The sequence below is a fragment of the Corylus avellana genome, chromosome ca10 (genome assembly GCF_901000735.1).
Source record: "Corylus avellana chromosome ca10, CavTom2PMs-1.0".
In the NCBI taxonomy this organism is placed as follows: Eukaryota; Viridiplantae; Streptophyta; class Magnoliopsida; order Fagales; family Betulaceae; genus Corylus; species Corylus avellana.
The window spans coordinates 8093925-8114539 of NC_081550.1; the positions used below are offsets into that span (position 1 = coordinate 8093925).

Here is a 20615-nt window from a genome sequence, read left to right on the forward strand (position 1 = left end):
GTATTTTTGTCTTAATAAAAAAAATTAGGGTCATTTTTATCTTTTTGTTAGCCTTTAGAGAATATTGACAATTTTTTAGTAATTAAAAAAAAAAAGAATATAAATAACAATTTTGAGAAGACATTAACAATGAAATATTGATTTTAGGGAATATACTAATATACTTCCTTATATATTGTTATTCCATTCTTTTGTACATGTCTTTAGCATGAAGCAAAACTCACGGTGACGGCCCAATCAGAAAAAGAAAAAAAAGAAAACAGTTTAGACCTCTATTTAAGACAGGGAAACAGTTTTTTAAAACCGTTTTTTTATTTTTTTTTCGCATATGTTTCTCTCAGGCTGCCTTAAAAATTTTCAAACTTTCACACAAATTGAAACACACACACACACATTTTAATGTTATTTATAATTTATATATACATTTTTTTTTTTTTTTTCCCTCCTTGAATCCTCTTCACAGAAAAGCTCCACCAGTTTCTCTCTGCAAATCTGCCATTCTGTCTCTCTCTGAAATGATCTGCATTTTCCAAATCCATTTCTGAACCTCTATTTCTCTCTCTACAATGGACGGTCTCCCCGAAGATCTCTCCGATTCCACTCAGCGACCCGACTCGGACAATGACCAGCGACTCTACTTCGTCCCGTACAGGTCTCGACGCTTCCTCCCCAGATTCGCTTTCGGCCCCTTTCAATTCTGTACTTTCTTCACTACCATTCACGAATCTAAACCGAAACTCCAAATGGGTCATTTTGATTCCTCAATACGGTGGGGTTGGTTGCCGGGAAACGCAGTAAGAGAAAAGAAAACGAACGGAATTGTGACTCTGAATGTTGGGAACTAGTTGGTTCTGAATTCGGCTGTGTTTTATTCCAGTTCTGTGTTCTCTTTCCTCCTAAGTTTCTCGGCAACCAAACAGTGTTTTTTATTTTTATGCATTGTTTTCAAATTCTTGTGATCTGGGTTCGCTTGCATTGGTAGAAAGTAATTGAATCTTAGAAGAGTGCGTGTTCGAGTGTCTGAATTGGGTTTTTGATACGTGAATTGGGGTTTTTCAGGTGGTGGAAGGATGCGCAAGATTCAATGTCGGGGGATTCGGGTTCGAAGAAAGCGGTCGTGTACTCGGCTTCGCCGGGTTCCTCATATGCGGGTCCTATGAAACTCATCAACAACATATTCAGCTTGGATCTTGTTTTCAATCTGAGAAGAGAGGAGGATTCAGAGCAGAGGGAAAATGGTGAAGTAGGTGTCTCTGGACGGGACTATGCCTTGGTCCCTGGCGAAATGTGGGTGCAGGCACTCAGATGGTGAGTGGTCTAGATTGGTTTTAACAATTTTTGTGATATAAATTTTTTTATAATTGATAATTGAAAGATATGTCTAAAGTGAAATGAGGTTATGATAAGAATGCGTTGGAATGCTAGTGTGTTTGATGCTACTTGTGGTGTAGATGCACTGAATTTGAATAATTTAATTATTCTGAATAATTCTCCTTGGAGAGCTAATTGAACAAGAGTTATATCTTGAGGAAATCTAGCACCTCACAGGCTACAAAAGCTTCAAAAAAAGAGGGACCAGGACTGATTAAAGTGTGAATAGGTTAATCTCTCTGTCCTTCTGCAACAGCTGACATCTCGAAGTTTTGCAAGTCCTGATAATACTGCCATGTTATTTAATCTTACACCAGTCATGCTCCAATGATTGCATGTTTTTTCTGATACCTGTTTCAGAATGGAAAAAATTCTTGAGTAGGATTCACCCATCTCATCTATCTGTATCTATATCTAATTACATATGACCTCACCCTATGCTTTCAAAAGGTCATGGGGTTTTACTTGACAAAGAGACCCCCACCTTGCTGCTCCTGATTTTTTTAACCAATCAGAAACATTCAGCATTTGACTAACATGTGATTTCAGCTGCCAAGGATGTAATATTTCGGCTTTCCTTGCAAATTCTTAGTTGGAAACACTTATCAAAAAAAATAAATTCTTAGTTGGAAACTCATTTTTACAGGTCTTTTTCATTTTTGTCTTGAAAGTTGCTACTTTTTTCCATCCTTTATTTGTGGTACTTGATCATAATGATAGTGGAAGGTACAGTTCAAATTTTCATTTGATTGATTAAACAAATTGTTTGTGGAGCCTCAGATTTTGCGGTTTTGGTTAATGATACAATAGGATTCTAAAGTTCTCCTACAATTATGTGATATGTATCCCTTCTGATGCGACTCAAGGAACATCATTGTATCTCTGGTAACTAAAGTTGCTTAGCATCTTAATGCTGGTTTGTTGTGCTTACTCTGTAGGCATAGTGATTCTAAAGTTGCAACAAAAAATGGTAAGAGCTTTTCAGCGGCAGAAGATATTTCGGATGTCTATCCTCTAAAACTACGACTTTCAGTTCTGCGGGAAATGAATTCATTAGGAGTAAGAATATGTAAAAAGGTTAGTTTGCTCAATTAGCCCACTCTTTCCATGTTTGATTTCTAAGGTATGGAACATCAATACCTATTGCATTGTAGTGTCTTGACTAAGCAGTCAATTCCATGTAACTCTTTATGGATTCTTGAGCTTGCTTACTATAACTGTCTTTTTTAGTGTGTGCATAAATCTGTTGCAATAAACATTTAAGATTGGAGCATTCAAGCCTATTAATAGTTTTGCAGCAAGAAGTTTTGAGGGAGAAGAGGAGGCTGATTGTATTATTCAGCTTGTCCTTAACCTAATACAAACATCCTAATATATAGGATTAGGGAAATATCTCAATGACCAAACTACCCTCAAACCCTAATGACTGACTAACCCTAATAACTCTTCTAACACTCTCCCTCAAGTTGGATCATATAAATCATATAATTCCAGCTTAAAAGAAACAAGCAAATGAAAAACACATATAAAAACATAGCAAACGAAAAGCACATATAAAAACATACTCTAACACTCCCCCTCAAGCTGGAACACCTTGGAGCACACAAATCAAAGACCCATAAAAATAACAAAAAAATTTGCTAAAACTTCAACATTGGTCGAAAACTCGTCGGAAACTGCAAAGGTGGTCGGATCTCGCCGAAAAACACCAAGGCTGATAGGATCTCGCCGAAAAACAACAAGGACCGGTCGGAACCCATCGCAAAACACCAAGGCCGGTCGGATCTCGCCGCAAAACACCAAAGGTAGATTGGATCTCACCGCAAAACGCTAAGGCTGGTTGGATCTCACCGCAAAACGCTAAGGCCGGTTGGATCTCACCGCAAAACACCAAAGCCGGTAGAATCTCGTCGGACAACAACAATCAGTTGGAAACCACCGCAAAACACCAAGGCCGGTCGGATCTCGACAACTAACAACGATCACATTTCACGTGATCAACCAACGAGTTTCGCCGGAACTTGCAGGATACAAGCAGAACACACTGGAGACATCAAAACCAAGTCGAAATACTGCTGAAAAATCAAACAGGAGCCTTCGTTGGAGCTCGCCGGAGACAGACAGAACACGTCGACGACTCCAAACACAGCAGCCATAGAATCAATCGACGACTGCAGAGCAACTGTTCAACAACATAGACCACGCCGACTATAACAATTTTTTTTTTTTTTTCAAACTCAACAACGGACAACATCTTTCAAGGCACTGCCTGTGTGAGCTCTAAGCCCACATGGGCGGTGCTGCCACCAGAAGAACACTCACCAAAACAAAACAAAAAACAGTGGAAAACTAAGACTACAAACAAAGAAACAAGGATCTAAACCCTAAGACTCTGATACCATGTTAATAGTTTTGCAGCAAGAAGTTTAGAAGGAGAAGAGGAGGCTGATTGTATTATTCAGCTTGTCCTTAACCTAATACAAACATCCTAATATATAGGATTAGGGAAATATCACAATGACCAAACTACCCTCAGACCCTAATGACTTACTAACCCTAATAACTCTTCTAACAAAGTCAATGGATTTATTAGGCTTAAAAAGCATTAAATGATACATGGGATATGTTATTATTTTCTGAAGAAATGTATTATTCAAGTGAGGTTCATATTATTAGTTATAATATCACAAAGATTCTTGAATTTGCATTTTCTTATAAAAAAAATATAACTAAGATTCTTTTATGAACAAAGACCTGTAGCTTTGCATTTTGCTCAATAATGCTTTTGAAATATTTCCTTTGGTGGTGGACCTTGATATCTCTGGAGATCTCTTCAAACTTTTTCATCGCCCTTCATTTTATAATTCTCTTTCTCTCTCTGTCTCAAACAAGTTCAGTCATTTCCTGGAACCAAAACATATATTAGTTTTGATTTGAGAATGAAAAACTATGTTTGAGTGCATCAGACATTATTGATTCATTATCATCTTTGGAGTGTTACAGCTCTATGCGTTCCAGTGCTTGGCGCAGATTGTAAATGGTGGGTGGCCTTGGGGTTGGTTATATGTATTTATCTACCTGGGGAAGAATTGGAGATCCAGCTCTATGCAGCCTGAAATTTGTGATAAGTTAAGACTTAAGAGTGGGCTTCTGTTGTAACGTTTTAGACATTCAAATAGTTTTGGAAATATTTTTAGGATGTTATAATTCGGGCCAGCACTGGGTAATGACCCTTTATAATTTTCTGTAATCCATCTTTTTTGGTACCATGGCCGATGTCTATATTCTAATTTCGAAGTATGATGCTGCCATGTTTCTGAATCATTAGGCTATCTTGCCTGTTGAGGGCTTTCAACATTTTTCATATCTTAATATGCTGTTCTTTTGTCTTAGGAGAATGCAGGTGAGCTCTTCAAAAGAGCCTGCAAAATCTTCAGCATAGAGTCTGAACTGGTAATCAATTATTTTATTTGGAGCTATACTGTTTAAAGAAGAAGTGAATAGCTTTCTCACTTCTTTTATTGTACAGTTACGCATCTGGGACTTCTCTGGGCAGACAACCCTGTTTTTTACGAATGAAAAAAATAAGTTTCTCAAAGATTGTCAACGGCATTCAGATCATGATGTAAGTTGTACTTCTGTTTGATAACATTTTTGTTTAGTTTATTATGCACAGAAAAGTTTTTGTATCTTTGACACTATGTATTTATACAGCACTCTGTTGTATCTTTGAAAGTGCACATTAGCTGTGTTATATTCTCTGCATTTTGGTCATTTCTTTTATATGTAGAATGTTCATAATTAAGTTTTGTTTTTTTTTTTTTCAATTATTTTTATTGTGATTTCTGAATAAATAGAACATGTTCTTTAAGTACTTTGTTTGTCATTATTATCTCTGATGCTTTGGATCCCCATCCAATTGTGTCATCCTTTGGCTGTAAGTTAAATAATACATTATCTTTACTTACCAACAAAAAAATGTACATTATCTTCTCTCTCTCTCTCTCTTCAATTTTATAGTTTAAGAGTTTTTCTGAAAAGGGTGATTGACAAATCTAATGTCAGAGAGTAAGATTTCTAGACTCGCTATTATTGGTAGATTTCTAGACTACCTCTCCATTGTAATCTCCCATCTGAACTTTAAATTTGGACAATTGACCTCCCAATTTGAAGAGTAGAGTTTGTTGCAATGACCCCCCATCTGTCAAATCGAGGGGGTTGATTTAGACACAAAATACAAAACTTGAGCTGCATGTTCTTACTAGCCATGTGAAATTACCAAAATTATCCCTAAAGAGGTCTTAGTTCTGAATGACCAAAACACTCTAAGAACTAACCAAATAGAAAACGGTAATATCTTGTGGAGCCTTTGTAAAACCTCCACTCTTTTGTGGCCTATGGAACTAACTTCGATCAACGGAGTTCAACTACCTCTCAGAATCTAGTTGTTCTCTTCCTTTTCTGAGTAGAATCTTGTTGTTCTCTTTGATTGCTAAGATTTTGTCCTTGAATAGATTCGCTAAGTGGGCAATATAACTCACTTGGATTTTTTGATTATGACTAGGGTCGTGATTTTTGCTTTCTTGTTTGCACTGTGCATTAGTGATCAAGTTCAGGCCAAGTGTTTCTGAGCCCCCTCTAATGCCAGTGCTTATTGGTCCATACTTCATTCCCAATAGGGAGCTCTTAGGAAATAGTCCTTCAGTAAGGCACCATTTTCCTTCAAAACACTTCTGTTTGTACCCTTTTTGGTCCTCGTCATTATCTTTTGAAGCATCATCACAAAATAATGAAGTTTGGAGGATTACTAGCGTATCACCATTGATGAATCAATGTTATTGCAAAGGGTTTTGCACAAAACCTAACAGCTTTTTCATTCCCTAGTTGCCTTGTCATGGACCAATTAGCTTCACCAGTAGACATTCTTGGTTAGCTCATCATGTCACAATGTGGAAATCCAATGTCAATTGGCTTGAGCAACCGTATGATCCTCTCAATGTCACGTTGATCTACGACTCAAAAAATGCAAGCTTAGGCACAATGAGACAATTATCAGGGGCGCGCTCTATCACTGAGCTAATAGCCCATCGCAGGGGCCTCTTGCCAGGGCCCGTTATGCCAAAAGCAAGAGAAACCCCATCTCTCTCTTTGTTTTTTTACATTGGCGGAAAAAGGGGATCCTATCAACTTGTTCCGACCTAGGAAAATAAGCTCATGAGCTTAGTCTTATTTCATGTTTAGCTGTAAGAACCTGATCTGAAGCACCCTGAGTAATATAAGATCGACACCAGCTCCCAACCTAGTAAAGGGAAGCAAGTTGAGTCCCCTTGGATCTCACATCAGCAACTGCTCTCTCAATGTAAATCTCCCCTCCCATGAACACCTCCTGAAGCTTGATTTCATTAAACTAGAAAAAGTGGAGGGCAGGGTGAGGGTCACACCCACTAGAGAGGTGACAGCTAAGGGTTGTTGGGAATGGAATAGCACCTTGGTTGGATATTTTTTGGGGTCGAAATTACATTATGCTGCTGTGAATACTATTGCCCATGAGATATGGGGGAAAATTGGGTTGTCTGATGTTTTATCTTTGGATCTTACCAAGGCCAAAAACCTTTGGGAAATGAAAATTTCAGGGGACTGCTCCTGGGCATGGAGATGATGAAATTGAGGAATCTCGCTATAGATAATAATTCCTTCTAGCTGATGCTTGGGTGTGAACATGTAGTCCCTCTGATCGACTCTAGAGTCCTTGTGGCATCTAATTGGAAGAAGGTTTGAACGTACTTGGTGGCGAACTTGAAATCCACAATCTCGAGGGCCTTCTTGAAGTCGTTGATGTAGTTTTGAGTGCGCATGATGATGTCAATTCAGAGGAGGGTGGAGTTGATGTGGGACTGAGCAAGGTCGAGCTCGAGAACCTTGTGGCTTACCAAGCAAGTGAGGTCACAAGTGACACATTGGATAACATGTGGGAGTTGGTGGCCATGATATCGAGGATTACAGACTTTTGCAGGTGGAGAAGTTGCTTGTCAAGGTTGGAGCACTATGAGAGGTTGTCAGGGTCTAGGTCCAAGGCTTTCTAGTATACTGTGCCCTCATGGAGGAGCATGGTCACTCACCCCTTAGGGTTTGCGTGTGCTTCATTGCCTTTGCAGTGGCAAACTTGATGGATGCCATTGGATTCTATTGTTCTGATCGATCTGTTTGGTGTGGACCCCATTTCATTGAGATCTTTGATCTCTTTAGAATTCAGCTTTGGAATGAGGAAAGAAAAATTTCTGGCTAGTCTTTTCTTTATATTCGACCCGTTTGGATTTTTGAGCCAGGACTCAATTAATTTGGTCATTTTATTTTGCAGGAAGCACTATGCAACACTGTATTTTTTGTCCATATTAATCCCTGATTTTGACAGAGGGAGGACATTACAACAAATTCTTTGAATTGAAGGTTTGATTTCTGAAAGTTAAAAGTTCAGATTACAAATAGGGTGATATTCTGGAGGAGTGAGCAGTATAATTTGACCAAAAATTAGACAACTGAATGACATATAGATTGTCATCTTTTAGAAGTTGGTAGAGCCTTTTTACCTTGCATGCATGCATGTATAGAGTGATTATTAGGATAACTTCTTACTCAAATTCATCTAGTTTTATGTAATATAGTAGGCTCACTTGAATGGGTCCATTCTACTCTCACGGAAAAGCTAATTATTGTTGCATCCACAAGACTGGGAGCGTGATTCTAGCATGTTGAAAGCTGTCCCTTTCACTAGGCCATATATATACCTTAGTAACTAAAACTTCCTAGGAAGTAACAATATAATACGTTTATGTGTATGTGTGTTTTCATGTGACTGGCCCTGTGCAAGTATCTTGCCCCCTGTTCATACATTGCCACCTAAAATTTTAATCAGTGACTTGTCCCCTTTATTAGGTTGGTGTTTGGTTTGGTATTGGGTAAAATTTGTTCAAATTTCTTTGTGGCTAAAGTCCAGAAATTTTTTTTGGTCTTTGCGAACTTCTTTTGGTTTCTTAATCTGTCATACAAAACTTGTCATGAATGAGGGAGATACATTTGCGCTATCACTTTAAAATGATTAGTCAAGTTACAATTGGAGCTTTTTAGAATCGTCTACAAAACCCAGTCTCATCGAGTAAGAAACTAATATGAAACTTAACACTCATAAGCACTTTTATGATCCACTCACTCATTGTGGGCAATTTACCCACCCAATGTGAGACTAATTTTCTAGGGTGTCACAATCTCCCCTACTTAAATCCCTGATGTCCTTGTTACTACCCATATCATGCTGCATTGTCCAAGTGTCATATGGAGTAAGGAATTAATATGAGACTTAACACTCATAAGCACCTTTATGATCCACTCACTCATTGTGGGCAATTTACCCACCCAATGTGAGACTAACTTTCTAGGGTGTCACAATCTCCCCCACTTAAATTCCTGATGTCCTTGTTAGTGCCCACATCATGCTGCATTGTCCAAGTGTCATATGGTGTTATTACGTTGCTCTAATACTATATGTCACAATTTAGGAAAAATGCCAGCCACATCTACTCTATTACTCTAAAAGAATTAGTCAAGTTACAATTGAAATTCTCTAGAATTAGTTATAAGTTTAGTTTCACTTTGTAAAGAACTAATTTGAGACTTAACACTTTTGAGTACCTTTATAATCTATCCACTTAATGTGAGCAATTTACCCACCTAATGTGAGACTAACTTTCAAGAGTGTCACATAACTTGTTTTGGTTAATCAATTGGCAATGCTTAGTTTGTCTTGTTTCTCAATAGGAACGTTCAGTTGGCGGGTGGTTATACTTAGTCCAGAATACTAAATCAATTCTTGCTTTTAGGTTGTTAATGCAATATTCCTGGGCATCTTCATATTGGTCCAGTGTGGATAATTTGATTGCAACAACAGATCCTTTGAGTTATTGGCCTTTATTGTATGTAATTTGTCTTATAGATCAATGGGCTCTAATGTTTTGCTTCTATACAGATTGTACTGGAATTGCAAGTTTATGGGTTGTCAGATTCTGTGAAGTACAAGGATGTGAAAAAAGACGAGAGTTCACAGAATCCTGGTCTGGCAAATTCATCTTCCAGCCCTTCAGTGAATGGTAGCATGGGCAATATGAACTGTAATTTCAGTCGTACAAATTCTGCCGAAGCTGGTTCTTTGGGATTGACTGGATTGCAAAATCTTGGAAATACTTGTTTCATGAATAGTGCTCTCCAGTGCTTAGCCCACACGCCAAAGCTTGTTGATTATTTTCTTGGAGATTATGGTAGAGAAATAAATCACAAAAACCCATTGGGCATGGATGTATGTTATCCTTTGCTACAGTAAAATATTCATCTTTTTCTGATATTAACATGATTTATGTAAGCATGTTTCTATGAGAAGTTCCTCACTTTTCTTAACAGTGTCTGCTGTAATGTTTGAATCTATTAATAAGTATGCACTTCTTCACTAGGGGGAGATTGCTTTAGCTTTTGGAGATCTGCTAAGGAAGTTGTGGGCTCCTGGAGCATCTCCAGTGGCACCAAGATTGTTTAAGTCAAAGCTAGCTCGATTTGCTCCTCAATTTAGCGGCTATAATCAGCACGATTCCCAAGTTAGTGAAGTTAATATGTCAGAAATAGCTTTTCGTTTTCCCTTTTTATCTTCTGGTAGAGGTTTTACTATGTTGTAATGTTCAGCTTATCTTCTAATGAAATAATTGTTCCTGTTTTGGTCATAGGAACTCCTTGCTTTTTTGTTGGATGGGCTCCATGAAGATCTCAATCGTGTAAAATGCAAGCCTTATGTAGAAGCCAAGGATGGGGATGGTCGACCGGATGGTGAAGTTGCTGATGAATATTGGCAGAATCATTTGGCTCGCAATGATTCTATAATTGTTGATGTGTGCCAAGTAGTCTCTTCCTCTCTTTCGTTTATAAATTTCTCGTCCCTCTCTCTACTGTCACTTTTTGTTGGCCTGTAATCTTCATTTAATATGCATGATACACATAATGATGAACCTTAGGTTCTTGGGTGGTAATCAAGCTATTTTTTAGTAACTTTGAAACCTATGCTTGGAGTTTTTTATAGTTTAGAAGTTTTATTGGTAGGGAATTATGAAAGTCACTCGCCCAGTGGTTTGAGTAGTATTCTACTAGCATCGCAGGTCCTGGTATTAAATCCTGGGGTATGAATGATTTTGGGCGAACTGAGATGTGGTGAGACTAGCAAATGAAAAATGAAAAGAAAATAAGGAGTATAAGAAATTTATTTATCTCATAGAAAAAGTTTAAAATATTGCACAGAATGTGGCATTAAATTTGTTGGTACTGTATACTGAAAACTTGAATTCAAAAAACATTTGGTTAGTGGATTTCTTTGGCATTTTGTGTATGGACAATTATCTAATTACACAAATCTGGTGACCCTGATCCTCATAGGACTTGAATTAATGGAAGGCATTGAAGTCAGACCATGGTTATGTACCCATTATCTAGTGATTCGACCCAAGTAGGTTTTCTGTGTAATTAAATCAATAATTTCACAAAGTGATTCTGGTTTGTTATTTGTTTTATTTATTTATTTTATTTTATTATTATTATTTTTTAAATCAACTATCAGAATATGGGGTTGGATTTGTTTTGAAATATTTGTTGTAAGAACAGATCTTTATATCTCCTTAAATTGATCTCATTTCAATCCTTTGGAAGACCTGAATCAATGGTAGTCTTATGTTTTCTCATTTGAGGGTTGAAATTATGTGGCTTGCACATTTTATAGGTAATAATATTGTTGGTATTGTTAGCCTCATTTTTTTTTTTTCCTTTTGGTTTCAGGGTCAATATAAATCAACATTAGTTTGTCCCGTTTGCAAAAAGGTCTCTAAAACATTTGATCCATTCATGTACCTATCCTTACCTTTACCTTCAACAACAATGCGGACGATGACGTTAACAGTTTTGAATACCAGTGGGAATACTGAGCCATCTCCTTATACCATTACTGTGCCAAAATATGGGAAATGTGATGATCTTCTCCAGGCTCTAGGAATTGCATGCTCTTTAGGGGCTGATGAGACTTTATTGGTGGCTGAGGTATGTTTTAGTGTCTTAATATTCCGGAAGGAAACTCTTGCTTGTGTTGATGTCAGATTGGTTACTACTGTATATGTTGGTGACTACATACTTTATTGATTTATTTTTATCTCTAACGTCTATAGTTCTGTACAGATATACAACAGCCGGATTATCCGTTATCTTGAGGAACGAGCTGATTCATTATCCTTAATTAGAGATGATGACCGACTAGTAGCCTACCGGTTAGCAAAAGATACAGAGAAAGTCCCTTTGGTTGAATTCATGCATCAGCGGATGGAGGAGTAAGTCCGATTTGTTTCTAGCTTTTGATGTTGCATTATGCAATTTCCTTTCTAATTTGGTATTCTTTTTTTTTTTTTTTTTGATAAGTCTTTCTAATTTGATATTCTTATGCGTGCTACATAAGTGATCACTTTTAGTTGGGCGTGATTTGTAAGTAATAGGCATGAAAAATAGTGTGTAGGAGATTTTTGCTTATAGGATTCTATTGCTTTAGGAAAGGTGATATAATTAGGCTTAAAAATGTTACTTTCAGAAATTTTGGTAATTAGTGTATCTCTTTAAATAGAAAGTTATGTTTTATTGTGTTACGACATCCCACCCCCCACAGAAAAAAAAAAAAACTGTAGCACGTGTATATGCACATGTATGATTGCTTATTGATGAAGAAGACGCGATATACAGGTTCACGATGCAATCAGTGCTGAAACTCATATTTTCACTGTATTTCTTCACATGATAGTCACCTTTTGTTGTCCAATTATAATATTTATTGATAGAATTACAACCTTCATACAATATTGTAAGATTTAAGATGCTGGACCAGCTCTGTGACTTTTGTCAATGGTGTGTTCTTTCTTCCATTATGTGTTAGAAAGAAAGGTACAAGTGTCCCTATTCTAGAAGGTGATGAAGTGTCTGTATGAGTTGTCCTATGCTGAGGTGTCCATATTCCAGATTATTGTATTTGTTTCTATATATATCAATGGATTGTGAGGGCTAGAAATATAGATCTTGAGCCTCTCTTTTGTGAAATATACTAATCTTAAAATGGTATCAAAGCATTGGAATTAAAACAAGAGAGAGAGATCTTGTGTCCCTTGTTTGCCATTTTCTTTTGTTTTCTTTCTCCCTTTTGCTACAGTGTGGAGGTCAATGGTGGCATCATTCCGCTGCCATTGACCTCATCAGTATGCCGGAAATCTGGCTGGCGTTTGTGGTGCTAGCCTGTGGTTTCTTGTGGTTGTGGTGCAGTGCGGATTTTTTTTGGTCGTTTCTGTTGTCTGTGGTAGTCGGCTACATCTCAAGAAGTGGCCGGTGGTTGGTTATGGTTGTTGTCTTTGTTGTGGAGGTCTATTAAAGTAGTCGTGATTACCGATTGTCTCTAATCTCTTTTTTGTGGTGGTTGATGACAAATCTCTGGTGTGTTTCAAAGAAGAAAAGGAGTGTTTGGATGTGTATGTAATTCCTATTCAGGATAAAAATACTTCTTTCTTTGGGTAATCTCTTCTCCTATAAAGAATTAGTCAAGTTCATTCTTGGGCTAAGATCAGCCCAACACGAATAATGCTCAAAAACAAGCCCAATCCACTACTTATATTGAAGCCCAAGTCTTATTGAGCCCATGTTTAAACCCATGACTAGTCCAAGCTCACACCAAAGCTCAAGCCAAAGACCAAGCCCTATTATTATCAAATTGACTTGAATCTGAGTCAACTTGGCTCATACCCAAATCTTCTTCACCAAGATCAAGCCTAGACCCAATCAGCAAAAAAAAAAAAAAAAAAGAAAAGAAAAAAAATCTAGACACATAGGACTATAATCAAGCCTATTGTTGAATGTTCAAGCTTATTTCGAATACGAGCCGACTTCAAGCTTATCCCCAAGCAAGATAATCTGCTCAAACTTGGTTTATTCATTTTTCAAACAAATTCGAGCTTATTTATTTATTTATTTATTTTGATAAATAAGTGATTCATTAAAAAGCACAGAGGAGCGTAACCCTAGTACACAAAAAGTATACATAGACACACACCCCTTTAAAGATAAAAATGAAGAACACAAGTCCACAAATTGATGCATGGTAGAAACTTGAGGAATGTTCAAGGCTCCCGCCCAAAGGAAGGTATCATCTTCCATGGTATTGGTATGAAGGCACTTGTGTTTATTTAAGCTAACAAATTAATTTAGTAAAAATAAAACTTTTACTATGGTGCTAGCTCACAAGTGTCTTCAAACCGTGAGTAGCTTATTTACGAGCTACTCACGGTTATATATATATTGTAAATCCATACTAATCACTATTATTTAATTAATTTTAGGTTTTTATCATTCGATTTAGTTAGATAAATTAATTTTTATTTTTAAACTTTTTTTTTTTATAAGTAACCATAGATTTATTAAAAAGTGTAAAGAAGTAACCTAAGTACACAAGAAACATACAAGAGATAGATACACCTAACTAGAAGGGGAAAAAAAATCAAGAAAAACATGAAAACTAGAAATATTAATATCAAAGGCAACAACCCAATGGTAAAGAGTCTTAAATAAAAACACCTTTAGTTTCACTACCGTCTGCTCACGGTTTTCAAAACAATGATTTTTTCTTTCCCTCCCAATACACCACATAAGGCAGGTACCATCTTCCATACTGCAACAAATTGAAGCCTACTAAATTTCCCTCTCTAGCAAGCGTAAAGGTCTACTGCTCTTCTAGGCATGACCCAAGCTAGATCTACACTACTGAATATAGTATTCCAAAGAGCAGTAGTAATCTCACAATGGAATAGAAGGTGATATTGACTCCCTACTCTTTGGTGACTTTTCGACTGGTATTGTGTTTTCTGCCAAATCTCAATCGGTATTGGTGTTTTCCGGTGAGTTTTCAACTAGTGTTAGTGTTTTTTGGTGAGTTTTCAACTGGAGTTGGTGCTTTCTGGCGATTTTCGATTGGTATTGGTATTTTCCTATGAGTTTTCAACTAGTGATTGTGTTTTCCGACAAGTTTTTGACCGGTGTTGGTATTTTTATGCAACTTTCGACCGACATTGGTATTTTCAGGCATGCTTTAGCCGGATGTGTTGTTTGTCAACGAGTTTCCAGCCGGTTTTGATGTTTAGTGACGAGTTCTAATCACTTTCGGCTGGTTCATCTTTGTTTTTGGCTGGTTTGGTGATGTTTTGGCCGGTTCATCGTTGTTTTTCGCCCAATTTGGTGATATTTTGGCCTGTCCTCCATTGTTGTTGCAACTAGTTCCGATAGTTTTTTGGCTGGTTCAACTTGTGTTTGACCGATTCAGTGGTTTTATGGCTGGTTTTTGTTTTTCAACCAATTTGATGGTATTTTAGTCTGCAGACAAGTGTTTACAAAATCTTTGTGCGAATAAAATTTCATTTGTTCCAAGTTGAGCTTATATAATATGCAAGTTCGAAGGCGAGTGTTAGAAAGAAAAGAACTAGTGTCCCTATTCGAGGAGGTGATGAAGTGTCCCTATGAGTTGTCTTGTGGTTTTTGCCCCTAGCTATGTGTTTTCTTTTGTATACTTCTGTGTACTTGGGGCGCTTTATGCTTTTAAAGATATTTTGATTACTTCTAAAAAAAAAAATAGCTGTCCTATGGTGCGGTCCATATTCCAGAGTATTGTGTTTGTTCCTATATATATCAATGGATTATGAAAGCCAAAAGTATAGATCCTGAGCCTCTCATTTGGGAAATACACTAATCTTAAAAATATGATTAATGGATTATATGTTGGAAGATACCTATCAAAAAAAAAAAAGAAAATGATTATATGTTGTAAGTCAAATTTAAGAGTTGGTGTTCTTCTCCATTCTTGGCCAGCAAAATGTGGCTTTTGTGTCTTCTTCATAATGTTTGATTTGTGTTCTAGAACTGGAAACATAGTGACTCTCAACTCTGTGAAGCAGTGTGTACTTATACTTGAAATGGTGCTCGTGGCAGTTTAATTTCATTATTTATAATTTACTTAAGATATAGATTTTTTTAAGAATTGGATATAAATCAACTCAAATAAGCTTTAATCCCAACTAAATTGGTGTTGGCTCTATGGATCCTTGTCAACTGATTATGGTCAATCACATGTATTCTTAAATTAGAATGGGATGAATTATTGAAATCTCTGTTTCACTTTTTGAAGACAACTGAGACTTTTCATGCACTCTGAAATTATGTCATTTGAGGTTCTAGAACAATCGATGGCCTCTTTGCCTTTGATGTTTTGTACTGGCATGCTTTTCATCTTGGGAAAAAAAGAAAAAATAGAAAAATAAATTAAAAATACAAATAAAGGAAAGAAAAAGTGCTCCCTGGGAAATTTCGGGAGACTTGAATCTAGGGTTTAGTACACACCACCTCTGAGCCCTGTCCTAGCTTCATTCTTTCATGTCTTATCATATATACAGAGACACGCACAATATTAGTCATGTTGTGCTTCTGTACTCGGTTAATCTTTTTTAAGGAGGAGCAATACAGTTGTTGACTGTTGAATTTATTTATTTTTTTTCAGAAAAAAAAAAATCAGCATGGGAGGGGAGTAAAGTAACAAGATTCCACATTTCTAATTTACTTATTTATTTATTAGTTATTTGTTCTTTTGGTCCGCAAGTTAAGTTAATAGAAGAAATACATTCCTTAGAAAATATCAAGTCTCTTTAGAGAACAAATTTTAGACTTGCATCTGCCCTTTGGTCAACTTGAATATGTGGCATATTGGAATATGTCCTGTCCACTATATGTAATGCTTGTAGATTTTTTAAAGTGTGCTAAGTGTACGTAGTGGGTGAATTTAACTGCTGAAGTGGAGCATCACCACCCTTCTTTAAATTTGGGATTAGAATGTCCAATGTTCTCATTTCACATTGGTCTCTGAGGAAAGTGGGTAGATTCATCTGATACACCTAGCATTTCCTTTATAAACTATAAAACTACTTAAGGTTGAAAATTCAAGGCAAACAAACATGTTGTCTCCTTGCATCCTCAGTATCACCTTTTCAAGTCATTCTTTGATAAGGATAATGATATATTTGAATGGTTCCCCATTAATCCAAACTCCTGTTTAATTTCATATTGTCAGGCAGAACATCCATGGGAAACTGATTTCAAGTTGGAAGGCGTTTGGAGTTCCACTTGTAGCAAGGCTTTGTGAATCTGTTAATGGATCTGATATCTACAATCTGTATCTAAAATTGCTTAATCCATTTCGAATACCTGCTGAAGATGCCACAGAAGATTATCATATCTCGGAGGGCACTACAACTGAAGAAGTTACAGGAATAGAGGGTGCAAAAAGTCCTTTTGTAGTTGGAGATGTGGACCCCTCTAAAGCGAATGGGATTGTCTCAGCCTCAGATGCCGAACTGCAGTTTTATTTAACAGATGAGAAGGGAATCATCAAGCACTCCAAGCTAGTAATGAATGAGCCGGTGGCAGTGATGGGAGTGTCCAGGCGGTTGCATGTGCTTGTATGTTGGCCAGAAACACAGATTGAACATTACAATACACACCTTCTTAGCTCATTACCTGAGGTTTTCAAGTCTGGGTTCTATGCAAAAAGACCCCAAGAGTCTGTTTCTCTTTACAAGTGCCTAGAAGCATTCTTGCAGGAGGAGCCTCTTGGACCAGAAGACATGTGGTCAGTGTGTACATCATTAATCTTTGGAAATACTTTTACGTTTTATATAGCTTGTCTGACACTTGTGGGAGGGTGGACATATTCTGGGTTGTTGCTAGTTTACTTGTAATATTCCATGGTATGTTGACTTGCTTTCTGGTAGAGTATCAAGGGCATTCAGGCATGTCCTGTCTAAAAATCTGGACCTAGTGGTTATTAATTTTAATCTGTTCATTGTCATACTGACATCACTTTTGACAGTAGGGATCTCATCATTGTCATCATTATCAAGAGCTTTGCGTTGAGATTGTGTATGACTCTTCTAATTGAATGAAACATTCTCTACCAGCTGCCTGTGCTTGGCCGTTATTAATTTTAATCTGTTCATTGTCATACTGACATCACTTTTGACAGTAGGGATCTCATCATCGTCATCATTATCAAGAGCTTTGCGTTGAGATTGTGTATGACTCTTCTAATTGAATGAAACATTCTCTACCAGCTGCCTGTGCTTGGCCATTTCTAGTTGCTACTTTGTTAAAACTCTGTGTCATTGGTCTCCTTACTTTTGATACTTTGACTTGTACTCTTGCTACCTTTGTTTGCAAATGAACAAATTAGATAATATAAGGTTTTCAATATACATTTAAGAAACCCGTTGTTTCTTAATGCAATTGCATTTCAAGTTGTGACACTAATTGTTGCCAAAATATTGTCCAGCAATTTTTACTTGTCTTATTTCGTAATCGTTGAAATAGATGGGACTAAAATACTCCAGAGTTGATCTCTTCCCGCGTATACTTTATGTTTTCCTGCTAGGTTGCATATATGAATTTTCCTATCCAACTTTAAGCATTTCTTACCTTGTGTGAACTGCAGCTTGTTATTGCACTCTTTTTTATGTCAATTTCTCTTCTATGTAATGTTAGGTACTGTCCTGGCTGCAAAAAGCATTGTCAAGCCGTTAAAAAGTTAGATCTCTGGAGACTGCCAGAGATTTTGGTTATTCATTTGAAGAGGTTCTCATATAGCCGGTTCTTGAAGAACAAGCTAGAGACATATGTCGACTTTCCCATAGATAATTTTGAGCTGTCACCTTATATTGCCCTGAGAAATGGTCAGTCATGCAATAGTTACATGCTTTATGCAGTTAGTAATCACTATGGAAGCATGGGAGGTGGTCATTATACTGCATTTGTCCATGTAAGTAGTTTTTTTCTTGTCAATAGTAGATCTTTTGCATTTTTTTATAAGAAACTTGCCATTATACCATACAGAGATCATAACTTGTAGAAAAGGGTTTACATCCTATCTGGACTAACATTATTGGTGTTCTACATATATGGGCCCTTGGTTTATGTTCTATATATACTGGGCTTGTCATGATCTCTTGAGATATTTAGAATCCTTCTTCTATAAAAACTTAATGATGGGATGATGTGACTGCTGGGGATAAATTACCTCACTCAGTACTCAGTTCACTCCTTTTTGATGAGCACCTGTTCTTTTAGGATGAGAAAGGCTACTTGTATATTTAATATGTCACTGTTTAACTTATCGAATAATTTTTAAATCTAGTATTACTGTGTCTATTCACACTAGGAATGACTTTTTAGTTTAATTACTATGGATATTGAGGATGCCTATAAATGCTTTTCCCTTTTTAGAATGTTATTTAGGGTATGCCTTGAAATGCTTTTTATTTTTCTAACATTTTTGATCTTTGGACAGCTGCTTATGGTTCTCCTTTGGTGATTAGTTATCATGATTTTCTTGTTCTTTTTGCCCTTACTAGCTAGGTGGCTACTTTTGTATTCTTCCTTTGTACATGGAGGCACCTTACGCTTTTAATGATACCTCAATTACTTTTTTTTTTTGATAAATAAGTGATTCATTGAAAAACGCAGATGGACGCAACCCTAATACACAAGAAGTATACAAAAAAGGCCCCACTAAATGCAAAAAGATGAACATAAAGATAAAAATTGAGACATGGTGGAAATCTTAGGCACACTACAAGTTTCGGTCCAATGGAACAATGTTTGAATAAGCAACTTTTTGAGCTCTTCCATTGACCTTTCTTGATCTTCAAAACATTTTGCATTCCGCTCTTGCCAAATGATCCACATAAGACACAATAGTGCTATTCGCCACACCTCCTAGCTGAAATATTACCACGCTGACCACGCCAACACATTAATAAATAAAAAATAAATGTTATTTAGGGTATTAAACTCATTTTTAGAGCATCCAATAGTTGGGTGGCTTAGATACTTTAAATTTTCTTTAATTTGAAAAGAGAAATATCTTATGTCGTTAGTATTAGAGTTAGAGGCTTAAGTCCTTGCAGATCTGCTGCATAATCTGATAATTTGGAAGAAGGATGATCAGCATCACTCTTTAACTGTATGATTGATAACTCTATCTATTTAGTCACTGTTGACTATATTACTTCTATGACTAGCTTACTCAATAGGATATATACTACATAGGCAAAAGGGCTTTCTGGGGCTGGATTTAGCCATATTCCATTGCTGGCACTAGTTGGACTCACTGGCCTTGAGCTGCTGACTTAATTATATAATAGCAGATTCTTTGTCAAATAAAATTGCAAGGCTGACTTTTTATTTCCTATAATTTATTGCAAAATGATTTCATCTATGCTTAAGCTTCTTCACTTTAGTGAGTATTTTAACTGTTTTTGTTCTGATGTAGCAAGGGGGTGACCAGTGGTACGAATTAGATGATAGCCATGTTTATCCCATCAGCCAGGAGAAGATAAAGTCTTCTGCGGCTTATGTTCTTTTCTACAGAAGAGTTGTAGAAGTATAACATGAGAGTTATAAATCATTGAAACCCTATTGGAGCAAGATTTCTTTCAACATTTTTGCCATCATATCTTACAAGTATCACTAGAGTAGCATTCTTTTGTCTTTGCATTGATTAGTTTCATTGATAGAGTTTCCAGCATGCATGGAACAAAATTGAGATATTAGCTTAGGGGAGGTGCTGAGGATAAGTGTAACATAGCCAACTGCAGAAATGGGAGACATGCTCAGGAGGATATTATTAACCTCTGCAACATCTCTTTAGCTTCAAGTGTAGAAAGTTTTTCCAAAGGGGATTTACATCCAACCCCTGTGAAAGTGTATTTGTTGATATATTTTTATATAGTTGATGATAGAGGATATGGAATTTTTGGTTCTTGATTTCTCTTACAAAGTGAAGTCCTAAGTTCAAAACCCACTAAATTTGTGTACCTTATGGAGAGAAAAAACACATATGTTATTTTTTATTTTTTATTTTTTATTTATTTATTTATTATTATTATTATTATTATTATTATTTTTGCAGAAGACAAAAAATAAAAATAAAAATATGGTTGCACTTTAACATTAAATCTTTAGGCAAGGCCTGAAAGATGGATTCCTTCCTGTATTCACGTTTAAGTGAGGGGCACCATAGTATTTGCAATTTACTTTAAAGAATTTGA

The 20615-nt window shown here is 36.5% G+C and overlaps 1 protein-coding gene across 2 annotated transcripts; it reads left to right on the forward strand.

Annotated features, from left to right (window-relative positions):
• The first annotated feature begins 433 nt into the window (after positions 1-433).
• Positions 434-20328, forward strand: LOC132163444 (ubiquitin carboxyl-terminal hydrolase 8). Of its 2 annotated transcripts, none has more exons than XM_059573738.1 (13): positions 434-652; positions 1060-1308; positions 2310-2448; positions 4765-4824; positions 4901-4996; positions 9392-9718; positions 9870-10010; positions 10137-10307; positions 11233-11490; positions 11626-11774; positions 16586-17143; positions 18052-18325; positions 19838-20328. In XM_059573738.1, the coding sequence occupies exons 1-13, from the start codon at positions 567-569 to the stop codon at positions 19952-19954; spliced, it is 2625 nt and encodes an 874-aa protein (XP_059429721.1). In that variant the 5' UTR covers positions 434-566; the 3' UTR covers positions 19955-20328. The 2 variants fall into 2 exon arrangements, with proteins under 2 accessions (XP_059429721.1, XP_059429723.1); XM_059573740.1 differs by having other exon boundaries at positions 10137-10298.
• The last annotated feature ends 287 nt before the right edge of the window (positions 20329-20615 follow it).